We start from the raw sequence: 13386 nt of genomic DNA, 5'->3' as shown, positions 1-13386 counted from the left end.
TTAACGAACTCCGTGGTTGCATACATGCATGTGATTGTCACGTTAAGAAAGCTAAAAGGACCAAAACTTAAAACAAAACATCAAACTAACTCTCCTACACCTGCTGTAAATGTGAATGCTATCTCGCCCGCTCGGAAAACTAGTGTTTTAAATGACACTAATACTTATGCTGCTGCTGCTGTGTTAAAAGAGGCCAAAATAGCGGCAGAGCCATTAAGAGGATCATCAGCCACTGTTAGTGTATTGACGCCGACTTCTGCACCCACTGCTTCGCTCAGTTATGCTGCCGCTGCTTATATCAACATATAATATAATATAAACTGCGCCTACTCTCTCTGCTTCTTCAACTAATACTAATGATGCTGCTGCTGCTCACATCAACATGTCGACTACTTCTTTAAGCTGATAAAAAAGGATCCTGATATCCAAAGTTTAAAAAAAAAATTAATTTTAAGCTAGGGGTTTCGCCATCATTGTTTGACCAAGTTCCAAAACCGTCCGTTTGGCCTGCTGACGTAAAGGTCAGCCCTTTAAATTTTTTTCAAAAGATCGTCTAGGCAAAATAATTTAGCCAATTGCGATACTATGTACTTGTGCATCACTAAATCATTTAAACATTTATTTTCAGACTAAGGGTAACATTCGTACTAAGCCGGAGACTATTCGCACCCATAGTACTCATTTAGATTTTGACGTCACCATTTTTGTTGAAACCTGGCTCAATGCTAACTGTTTTGACGAAGAATACTTCGACTCAAACTTATATAGTGTTTTTCGAAAAGATCGAAATGTAGAAAGTACGGATTGCTCTTTAGGGGGTGGAGTACAAGCATTCCATATCTCGCTTTTAAATGAGAATCCCATTCTTGATCAGTTGTGTGTTTGTATAAAGGGATCATCTCGATATGGCTCTTTATACTTAATTGTATCTTACATATCGCCTAATAGTAATTTTGATCTTTACAATTCGCATACCGACAAGATTTTTTCCCTAGTTCTAAATAAGCTTGATGATAACTATATTAGTGTTTTTGGGGATTTTAATTTTTCGAATGTTTCTTGGTCTACTAACTTCTGTAAGCATAGTCTAATCCCAACTAATGTCACATCTCCACTAGAATCATATGTAATTGATAATCTATTAAGCCTTGATTTAGTACAAATTAATTCTTTCAAAAATAAGCTTAATCGAATTCTTAATCTCATATTCATCAGCGCTAATATTAATACGTTTATCTCTGAATGCTTCTCATCCTTCTCGCTTGCTGATACACATCATGTCACTTTAATGCTTAACGTTGAGTTTTACGAGTTCGCGAGTAATAAACAAGACGAGACAATAGCTTTCAATTTCTCCTTTTGTGACTTTTTTAGGTTAAACAGCATTTTACAAGACTTCAATTGGAAAGATTTGCTTTCTGGGTTAGATATTGTTGAGTGCGATTCTTCAAAGCGCAGTTCCTCAAAATTTTCATGAAATATGTACCACAATTTAAAAATCAACCTTTTAAACTTCCATGGTACACTTATCAACTTAAAAAACTTAAAAATAAGCGGAATAAAATTCACAAGCAATTTTTAGAATCTAAGAATGAATCAATGCAACTGTTTAAATAAATTTTTATACAGGAACTATAATATATTCTTCGGATTGAAGAAAATATTAAGTCTAATCCTAAGGTTTTTTTGGCGATTTGTTAAATCTAAAAAGTCAAGCGCTGGAGTCCCTTCTGCGGTTCGGATTAATGAGAAATCAGCATCTACTCCCGTGGACGTAGCTAATTTGTTTGCCAATTTTTTCAAATCTAATTTCACTAGTGATGATACGTACTCGTTTTCTCCTTGTCATGATAATCCACTTTCATCTTTGAATTTTGGCTTGTTTCTCTGGACATTGAGAATGGGATTTTGGGTTTAAAACCTTTCTTCGCAGACTTATAAGGAATTTAATTTTTCTTAAAAACTGCCCGGCTATTGTTATTCCTCTCAAATTAGTTTTTAATAAATCTGTATCTTCGGGAGTTTTTATCAACGATTGGAAAATCACAACTAGCACCCCTATTTTTAAAAGTGGCAAAAAGAATGATGTGTGCAACTATAGGCCGATCTCGAAGCTTTCTATTATTTCTAAACTTTTCGAAGGAATTGTAAAGAAAAAATGTACTTTGCAACTAAGAGCTTGATCTCGCCCAACCCGCATGGATTTATCTCGGGTAGGTCTACCCTTTCCAACCTGGCTGCTTTTGGTGAATACTGCTTTGGAACTTTTGCTGAAGGTTTTTTACGTAAATTAGCCATGCTTGGTTCCCATTCTGTTTTCTTTCAATGGTTGAAATCTTATTTATCCGATAGACGATGTGTGGTAACGATTGAGGGTGAATGTTCGGAACCTTTCATTGCATCTTCAGGGGTGCCACAAGGCAGTATTTTAGGGCCTCTTCTCTTCGTTCTATTTATTAATGATATTTGAACCTGCTTTTCATTTGCCAACTTTCTTTTGTATGCTGATGATTTGAAAATATTTTCGGCCATTAGAAAAATTGAGGATGTTCCTGATGTTTGAGTTTAATTAACTTAAAGTCTCTAGAGAGTGGAAGGTCTATACTCTCACTGTCTTTTGTTTTTAGTGTAATTAAAGGAGAAATGGACTGTTCATCCCTATTACGTTGCATTTACTTTCAAATTTCTACTAGATCGTTACGCAATACTTATCATCATCATCATCATTAGCATTACAGTCTTGTGCAGACCACTGCTTCCACGCAATACTTATCCATTTCATCTTAAATTTCTTAACACGAATTATGCGCGTAATGCTTCTATTGCCCGCACTTCAAGAGAATTCAATGAGATCTTGAGTTCTATTCCGCTTGACTTTTCGGTTTCAAAGAATGAATTTTATAAATTTCTAAATTCTTTTTTCTAATTTATTTAATAATTATAGCAATATAGTAGTAATTTAAGCTCATATTACGTCTAAGTGGTCTGTAAAAACAATAATTACTTTTTAGACTTATAATAAACGAAAACATATCAAGAATGAGCGAATTGCCATTTTGAGTGACAGTCAGGCGGCACTCATGGCCCTATCGTCCTGTGAGATGAAATCCTCACTGGTCCTTGAATGTATCGAGAAACTTAATCTACTAGGAACACATAATTGCATCCTGCTAATTTGGGCCTTATATATGGCCTTCCGAAGGGAAGGATTTTAAAAACATTGTTCGGAAAAGTAAACAAATTTCTCCACTTTGCGATGTTACGCAATTTTTCCATTACAACAGTTTTTTCTTTATAAGCCGATAAACTGCAAATTCTTTCTTTGCTTATAAGGGCCTCGGAAAAATATTAATTAAGTTTTACTTACCATTTTATAGCTCAACCGATTACATTTTTCGTATGCCCTTTCCAAAACAGGAACATTCATCGCCTTTTTTGATCGAGATGATTTAATACCTAATGATTTGCCGATTGGCATTATCCAAAACCTGAAAAAATTTTAAGGCGTAATGTCAATTTAAAAAAAAAAACTCAAAGAAGAGCACATGTTTTTTATTCTAGTATAGCTACCGGTACTGAAACCAATAACATATTTCTATTGTATATTAAATGTTCAGCTGAAGAAGACAAAATAATTTAGTTTATGTAGTACAGTTTCACAACGGTCATTAAAATGAGATTGTTGTTTTGTAAAGAAAAATAAGGCAAATCGATATAATCTTTGCATCCAATCTTTATTTTCAGACCATAATATATCATTACTTCATGAAGTTGAAAACGATTGTTTCACTGGAAGTATAAGTACGGCGAGGACTGAAAACCCGGTCGTAGTAGAATCTAAATAAAAACGATAACGCTTAATATAGATACATAATATTTTTACGAATTTTCTTACGTTAAAATTCAAATAAATATCTTAACTTGCAACACACTTGCTTACCTTTATTTCCAACACTTTACATGTACACGATCAGCTTAAGACTGAATCACTCCATTACTTTTCGTTTATTCACTTACAAATTCAAATTGATTATATACTTAGTCTTACCATAAGTTCTGTTACAAGTCAAGTCCGTTATACATATGAAATTATAATAGTTTTTTTAATGAAGCTCGTTTTATTTAAGCATGTAAATAGTAAAAAAAAAATTTCATTTTCATTCGAAATGGTCACGATCATGGTCAAACGATTAGGCCATTCAGTTATTGCAGCACGCACGATTTCCATTAATATTGACGTCGCTGTCCAAATTGTATGTTATGTTCTCCAATTCTGACCACAAACTGTAGTCCAATGGACTCAGATCTGGACTTCCAGACGGCCAATCTTCTGCGAATATGAACTCAGGAATACTGTTTTTTAGCCACTTCCGGGTGGTTTTTGCCTTATGGGCTGGAGCGGAATCTTGCTGGAAGATCCAACGCTCTCCATTGAAGAGAGAACTGCTTCACCGCGCCCTCTAAGGCAGAACTCTGGTACACTTTTGCCCAAGTCTTACGTCTTAACCCATTTTTCGCAGATATGTAACTTGTTTACAAGACGGAGGATGGATGGTGGACTCGCTGAACCCTTGGAACAAAATTGTCTTTAGAAGTGTTTTAGAACTGCAACAGTGAAAATTTTCTCATCTGTGAAAATAATATTTTCATGTTCGTTGACCACTGCCTGGGATAACAAATTCAAATCCACCGTTGACGATCTTCGGCTATCGTATTAGGATTCTGCAATATAAAAACCTTAAGAGACCAACCAACATGAACTCGAGATTTCAACAGGTTAAACGCGAAATGTTACGCTATGGTATCACCATTCTCTGTCTAAGTGAAGTAAGGTTGGCTGGATCAGGTGAATTTCCCTCCCCAAACGGACACACCGTCCTTTTGTATTCTGCTTAAGCTCAAAGCAGTAAGCCTGAGTCGGGAGTCGGCATTCTTTTAACCCATGATGCAAAGCGCAGCTTAATATCATGGATCCCTGTGTCGCACAGTTTGATATGGCCGCGTTTTAAAACCAACGTGGGGAACATATCCATTATTCAGTGCTATGCTCCAGTAGACGGTGCGACTAATGAAAAAAAAAAAGACGACCAGAGGAAAAAACGTGGAAACGTGGAGGAAAATAAACGATCTCAAGTCGATTAAAGAACAAACCAAAAGTAAAGCAAATCGTAATGCTCCACAAGTCAGACAGCTGGAAGAGCAGTATTGCAATATTGCCGTTCGTGGAGACGCCACCTCGCCTGCGACGCCGAACGTGCAGCCAGCGCGGGTGACTCCCGGTCGATATTTAATATTACCAAAAACTTGGTTGACAGAAGCCTCACTGTTGAGCAGCCTATAAAAGAGCTGAATGGTAGCACCCTAATTACTGAGGAAGAACAACTTCGTCGGTGGAAAGAGCATTTATCGGCAGTACTCAACAACGTACTTGATCTCTACCAATCAGTCCACCGTTTGCAACAATAATACCGAAATACATTCGAGAATTAAAACATCACCACCAAATCTGGCTGAAATCTCTGCTGCAATAAAACAATTAACGAATGGCAAGACTGCCAGCATAGATTCCCTTTCCGCTAGAATGGAAAGAAGATATTATAGTAAAGCTAGCAAAAAAGGCGACCTTCAAAACAGCAATAATTGGAGGAGCATTTGCATGCACTCCGCAGTAGCTCAACTTATTGCGTGTATTGCGTGCCTGCTGTGCCGACTAAATAAATACCCTCAGAGTTGTCATCGAGCAATGTGATGAATTTAAGTTTAACCTAAATCTACTTTTTATCGATTTTGAAAGTATTTGACAGAAGGAGAAGAGGTACCCCTGAAAAACTTGTTGCTACGTCCTTCATAAAAGAAAATTGTCGGATCCTTTTCACGTGCTAAGTGGTGTACGACATGGTTGCATCCTGTCACCAATTTTCTTCTTTTTTGTCATCGAAGACGTCCTGAGCACTGCCTTTAGCAACGAAAACCAACAAAGGGGCAGATGAGGCAGATCAGGAACACATTTCTCAGATACCTGGCATACGCTGATGACATCTGCTTGCTCGCATGCAAGCTGTATCTATATCGGAACCACTGATAGTGGGTGCACAACAGTTCAAAACTGTTGACAAATTTTGCCACCTTGGCTACATGGTCCCCGCAGATGGCGGTTCTAAGGTGGATGTCGAATATAGAATTAGCAAAACTAAGACATATTTCGGCATTCTCGCTACATTGTGGCAAAACAACAATATCAGCCTTCACACCAACACCTTTCACACAGGGTGGGCCATATAACGTTTGTTTTTTGAACCACCTATTTTTTTGAGAATGGTAACACAAATGACATGTCAAATGTGTTCAAAATTTACTTAAAGGTGTGACATTTACGAAATGGGACGCTATACGCTTGAACAAAATTGGGAAATATTGAAAACCTATTTCCAAAGTGGTGAGTCTTCTTCTTCTTTTCTGATTTTCACATCGGTGGCTACGTCAATAAGCAAAATTGTCGGATTTGGGGCTCAGAAAATCCACACGTTACTGTAGAGAAGCAAATGCATCCACATCGAGTCACTGTTTGGTGCAGTTTTTGATCTAGCGGCATCATCGGGCCATTTTTTTCGAAAATGAGCGAGAAGCCGCGGTTACAGTAAATGGCGCGCGTTACCGTGACATGCTCAACGAATTGTTTCCAAAAATGGAAGAGGATGACATGGACGACATTGGGTTTCAACAGGACGGTGCAACTTGTCACACTGCCAAAGTTACACTCGAACTTTTGGCTACCGTTTTTGAATTCCGATATCAATTGGCCGCCTCGGAGCTGTGATTTAAGCCCTTTGGACTATTTTTTGTGGGGAGCCGTTAAGGACAAATGCTATGCGAATCAACCAGAGACGATTGATGCTTTAAAATTGAGTTGTTCGATTGGCCTACTGTAAAGCCAGTCGTGGCAGTCATTTGAACGATATTATTTTTCATTCATAAATGACAATCTTCAATTTTCAAAATAAAAAAAAAAAGTTTGAAAAAATATTGATTCGTTTTTTTTATAGTCGATTCAAAAAGCAAATTTTACATGGCCCACCCTTTAGTATATGGTTGCACCACTTGGAAAGTAACTTTCAGAATTTGCGAATTTTCTGGCCCCGGACAATAACCAACGCCGAGTTGTTGACGCAAGCTAAGCAGGTAAACGTCGCATCAGAAATCAAAAAAAGGAAATGGCAATGGATTGGCCACACGCTAAGGAAAAATGACGACAATGTCGCTAAACAAGCGCTACGCTGGAGTTCTTATCAACAAGCCGGTAGAGGAATTGGCAGACCACCTGGCGGCTATAGAATAGTATATATGTATATATGACCGCGAGGCATGGGAGAGCTGCTTGCATCTATACAGTCTAATTTTCTTCAAGCGCGTTGTCAAAAGATGACCAGCTGAGCGACGCAAGGTTTTCATGTGGAGATCATCTCTAATTAGTCTTGACATAGATCTGGTCGATACAATCATTTCCCTGGACATGATTTTCTGTTTTCTAAAAGGATTTCTGCGAATTCTTTTCGAACATCTTTTATGGCTGCACTGGTTCGAATCACGCGCGGACCACCACTATATTTTTCTGTCACTTCAGAAGTTTGGAGAAAACGATTGATCGTGAGGTATGTTTGTTTACAAAATATTAAGTTTTTTCAACCATACGAAAATCTCACTCGCACTTTTACGACACTTATACTTGCCAGAAAAAGTATCCGGACACAAAGAAATGAAAGCAACATATTAAGAAATGCATTGTAAAAAAAAAACTAAAACATTTTAAACTTTCGCAAACTTAAGCGCAATTGGTGATTTGTCTTATACAGCAACCAGAGCTTAACATTATATGCCGAATGATAGGGATAATTATCATGCTGAAACCAGAAATCATCACCAAGCTCGAACTCTTTAAAATATTTAAATAAGAAAATTGATAAATTGTTGACTTTATAAAAATCAGTTTGCCAACTCCTTGCGCCGCCATACACCCCCAGACCATTACAACTCCCCCGCCACGCTTCACACTTGGTACAGGATTGGCTTTTTCGAGCGCAGTGCCGCTTATTTCGGATATACAGTTTTCTACGTGCTACACGTCCGCGATACCCATCTTTTTTAAGTATTTTACGTACAGTATCGTGGTATACATACCTGCAAAGGAATTTGAAATGGTTTTACATATTTGAGAAGCCATAATTTGAGGATGATTTTTTACTGATTGCAGTGAAACGTGGCTTTGACACAATTGAACCAGTTTATTGTATGTTTGCACGACATACTGCACAGAAGAGTGACTTCTTCCTATGATTTGCCCAATTTCGCTCAAAGATTTCTCTTCATTTCTAAGTTTCAGGATAATTTTTCTCTCGCCAACACTAATTTCCTTAGTTTTGAAGGCCATCGCTATTTCTTGTACACAATAACTTTAAAATAACTTCAAAGTAATGTAGTCACAGCAAAATCCATTACAAACTAAAATAAAACCGTTATTGGGTACGAATATGCCACTGCATACTGCGGGGAGTACCCGGAAACTTTTGCTGCTTTGTTGAAGTCAAGTTTATTTTGTTTTTGTTTCGTAAAGTTTAATTTTCAAAGATGCACTTAGGAAAAAATGTATAGAAATTGTCGAAAAATTACTTACTAACCATTTCTCATAGAGGTTGAATATATTTTAATTTTTTGCTTTCATATCTTTGTGTACGCATACTTTTTCTGGCAAGTGTACTTAATGCAATTCCCCTTCCATTGCTAACAAGCGAAATTTGCCCCGTAACTGAGTCTAATTTATGAGTAGACAATGCATACGAACAAAAGCAAAAATAAGCGAACTTTTTCTGCGAATTCGTTCTCATATGAATAGAATGTCAAAGAATTTATGGCAAAACTAAATGCTGTAAGATATCGTTTTATGCGGATTATTTGTATGACAATCATAGCAAATTTTAATTACTGATTGCATTTTCAGAAAAGAAAGAGCTGCACAGAACGATAATGAAGTTTGTGAAAATACATATCCTTTATGGGAAATACATATATATTGCAGAGACAGTCTCTTCTGCTGATAAAGGTAATTTGGAACCACTTTGCAAACGGTGCAATCCATTATCAGATAGCGATAATAATTAAAAAATGTAAAACTATATTACTTTTTAATAAAATAAAATGAATTAATTTTGAATACCAGTTTATTTTAAGCTTTTATAAATATGAATTTCTTTCAGACATTCGATATCGTTTTATGTGATTTTACTTACCTTACTTTTTCAAGGCAAGTACAGTATTTTTAATGCGAACTTTGTATATGCGTCTTTCTGTAGAACTTACCGCCTAAAACGAGACCTTACAGTATATAATTGACGCTTACACTTATATTGAATGTTGTGGGGGATTCTCCTCCTATGCATCTTGAATGTTGAAGTTAATGTATAAAAGGTGATTCGCGGAAAAAAGCGCCAGGTCTCTCAATCTAGATGATAATGGCCAAGTGGTCTGATGCAAGCGATAGCATAGGTCGCCAGGTTATGCTATTTATCAGATTAGCGCTAGCTATTGTTATGTCAGGCGAGCTGCTCCAATTGCCCACTACCCTGGTGGAGGCGTCGTCGTTCACTGTGTTGAAAGTCGGGTGGTCTATCTGCTCTGCCAAGTGCTGTCCCCTACGACCGCTTGTTAGGCCTACAACCAATCGGTTTTCACCTCTGATGAGCGCACCTATATCAGGGTGATATCCTGCCGGGCAGCAGGTGACAGAGGGTATATAGACGTGAAATATTTCGAGCTCTGAATCGCCTGTCCGGACAGTTATTACCTTGAGATTCTAAGGTGCGGTCCCTGCGGTCGATGCCTTAATCGATGAGACGATACTGCACTGTGTGGTGGACTATAAACGCTAGGCCACCACCATTGTCTCGCTCGCGATCTTGTCTGTGCATGTTATAGCCATCCCTGGTGATCAAAGATGACCTAGCGTGCAGCTTGGTTTCCTGGACCGCAGCTATTTTGATACTGTGTCGGCTCATGAAGTCAACTATCTCGTCGACCTTGCTCGTGAGTCCCTTGCAGTTGAATTGTAGAAGCTTGAAGCTTCTCGGTAATGTCGTTGTAACTCGGTGGGTGAGGGACGCGTGGGGTTTTCTACGTTGGACCTGCTGCGCAATCCACTATGGTTGTTGCGGCCTTGTGGTGGTGAGCGGCCGCGCCTCGGGAGGCGGTAGCGGGCGCAGAGCTCTGCAGCAGGGGGCAACGTAGGCAGTTGTCCACTCACGGGTGGTGCGCAGGCCGGAACATTTCCGAAAATGGCACCAGCCATTGCATGAATTTCATTGGACTGATACCAAATTCCGAGATATTACGGTCTGACACACGGAACAGACTGTGCGGGGGACCAGGAGCTGCTGGTTTGTCCCCGCACTGGAGTTGGAGCAGGAAGGAAGGGGATGGGTTAAGTCGGGGGAGTTGTGTTGCTCCGATAGGCTCCGTACCGTGGAGGTGTGGGTTGTGGTGGCGGTTGGTAGTGTCGGCCTATCAGGGAGAGTAGTAGCCGTTGAGGCATCAATTTGTTCTAGCCTATACAATGTATATCGGTCGTTCACCATAAAAAGAAAAGCACGCCCAAATCGTAATACCGTATCCTCTATGTTTAATAGTTTGGGTTGTGCATTTCGAGTTGTACTCGGAATTAGTAGGTCAAAAGGCAGACGAGACTACCGAAACGGAAGGACCAAAAGCAGCAGTGCCTAATCCAGAAGTCAAGGTAGACTTAACAAAAATGTCTTACAAAGACGCGGCGTGTAGCATGAAGTTGGGCATAATACCTCCTGACAATCCAACTACAATATGGTCGACGGAAAACTAACGGCCATACAACATGCTATCCTGGAGGCTATAAGGAAAAAGCAGACTGCTGCTGCAAAGCCCAAATTTAATAGCTGCACCTTTCGCACAGGATACATAGTTATCTCATGCGGCAGCGATGATACGGCTAATTGGCTAAAGGAAGCAGTTCCTAAGCTGAAGCCGTGGAAAGATGCACAGCTGAAGATTGTACCAGTCAACTTCTGCGGGACACTCACTTCATGGGATCACTTGTGCTAGACGAGATCTCTGTGCCGACAGAAACTACCACATCTGCAAGTGCTGAGAACTAAAAACTAGCAAACAAGCTATTCCATGAAAAGCGGGTACAATGGGCAATATCAACATTCAGCCCATACAAATCTCCTGGTCCTGATGGGATATTCCCCTGTCTTTTACAGCAGGGTGCACACCCTATTATCCCTAATTTGACCGGACTATACAAAGCAAGCTTACTGCTAGGATATTTACCGACAAAATGGGCTGAGGTTAAGGTTGTATTATATTTATACCAAAGGTAGGGAAAAAAAACCCGAACAATTGCCTAAATCAGCCAGACCAATTAGTCTCAGCTCATTTTTCCTTAAGGGGTTACGCCACTCTAGCTACTGTAAAAAAGCAGTTTTTTAAGGATTTTTTTTACATTGAAAGAAAGGTGCCAGGAAAAAACTTTTTAAGTATATTATTAAGCATGTATTTAAGTGTAATTACAAATATTTTTATTGAAAAATATTACAAAATGGCGCCTTTGGAGTGAATCTCTGAATGCGCCCTGCGAAAAAGGCACTTCACGGCAAGCAGTACAACTGACGTAAATGTCCACCTAAACCAAATTAAAAACATTCTTCTCAATCGACGTGAGTATAGCTGTAGAAATACGTACGGGATTTTAGAAATATTGAAATTTGTGTATTTTGCAGATGTTTGAAGTCAAAAGTAGAATTTTTCGTCTAAAATGGAACCGTTAATTGTTTATAAAAATTTTTCTAATTAATTAATAAAAAAATCCGTACGTATTTCAGTGCGGAATAATGTTCTAAAGATCCTTGTACAATTACAAGTGAAAATATTAAAAATTGTTTGTGTTATGCTGCTTGCCGTTTTGAAAAATCACGTTTTGAGATAAACACGCTTTAAATTTGAATAGTCGGTTCAGAGACGTCAGAGGCGCTCGCGCAAAAGTGCGAAATATTAGAGATAAACATTTTTTTCACGCATAGGACTTTTTGTTTTATATTCTAAAGAGTTTAAAGCATCTTTTAAGCAAAAAAAAAAAATTTCGATATTTTGAAAATCCTAGAGTGGCCTAACCCCTTAATACAATGGAAAAGATAGTCGATCAGTATATTAGGGAAAAGAATTTAGCTAACTTCCCACTGCATCGACTTCAATTTGCCTATCAACAGGGAAAATCCACTGAGACTGCAATACACAGCCTGATAACAGTTATTGAAACGGCTATTGAGTCCAAACAGATAGCTCTATGATAGCTTCCTATGAGGCAATCTATAATGCCCTATATCTAAAGGAGGTACCTGAACCCATCACTAGATGGCTAACATTCATGCTGAAATCTAGGACGATCAGCACCGAACTAGGAGGAACAATCCAATCTATCAAAGCCACAAGAGGTTGCCCTCAAGGAGGCGTACTCTCTCCTCTTTTGTGGGCTCTAGTCATAGATGAACTTCTCCACAAACTGAACAACGTAGGTTTTCACACTCAGGGTTACGCTGATGACCTAGTAGATTATGTATTAGGCTGGCAAACAAATGGTGCACGGTAAAAGAGCTTTCCATTAACCCATCCAAAACAGCACTTGTACCGTTTACTAGGAAAAGGAACATAAATCTCAAATGTCCGACCCTTAATGGAACAACACTTCAACTCTCGACAGAAGCGAACTATCTTGGCGTCAGTCTTGACAAAACGCATACGTGGAATTCCCATATTGAGAGTTACTTCAAAAGCCACAAGGGCATTATTTGCCTGCCCAAGGCTTCTTGGTATAACATGGGGACCAAACCCCAGAATGACCTTCTGGACATTCACCACAGTTGTGAAACCCATAGTCACTTATGCATCCTTAGCATGGTGGCCCAAGGTCAAGCAAAGAAAACGAAATTAAACAAACTGCATTGCCTGATATGTGTTGGTATTACAGGGGCTATGAAAACATGTCCCACGGATGCATTGGGTGTGCTCCTGAACAAACCACCGCTTCCAATCTTGATTGAAAGGGAAGCTCGCTCGAGTGCCTTAAGATTAAAAGGTATATCTGAACTCAAAAGTGGGCATATAAAAGGACATTTAAAGATCTTGGAAGACTTCCTACATAGTCCCATTCTTCATAGGGATAATATACTATCACGCAAACAAACACTCTTCAGGAACCTCCAAGTTATAATTAATAAACGCCCAGACTGGAGAACTAATTCTATCACTTTCAAACCTGGCTCTCAGTTATGGTTTACTGATGGATCCAAATTGGAAAATGGTAGAACA

The 13386-nt window shown here is 38.8% G+C and overlaps 1 protein-coding gene across 1 annotated transcript in view; it reads right to left on the bottom strand.

Moving 5' to 3' along the window:
• The window catches only part of LOC129237546 (ceramide synthase 6), a 36844-nt gene that overhangs the window by 21205 nt on the left and 2253 nt on the right, over nt 1-13386 (bottom strand). The window contains exon 2 of the mRNA XM_054872359.1: nt 3368-3488. Coding sequence (XP_054728334.1) covers nt 3368-3488 — 121 coding nt within the window. The remainder of the gene's footprint in view (nt 1-3367; nt 3489-13386) is intronic.

Source organism: Anastrepha obliqua, chromosome 2 (genome assembly GCF_027943255.1).
Source record: "Anastrepha obliqua isolate idAnaObli1 chromosome 2, idAnaObli1_1.0, whole genome shotgun sequence".
Taxonomy (NCBI): Eukaryota; Metazoa; Arthropoda; class Insecta; order Diptera; family Tephritidae; genus Anastrepha; species Anastrepha obliqua.
The sequence above is the reverse complement of the archived record's forward strand: the minus strand, read 5'-3'. Positions and strand labels throughout refer to the sequence as shown.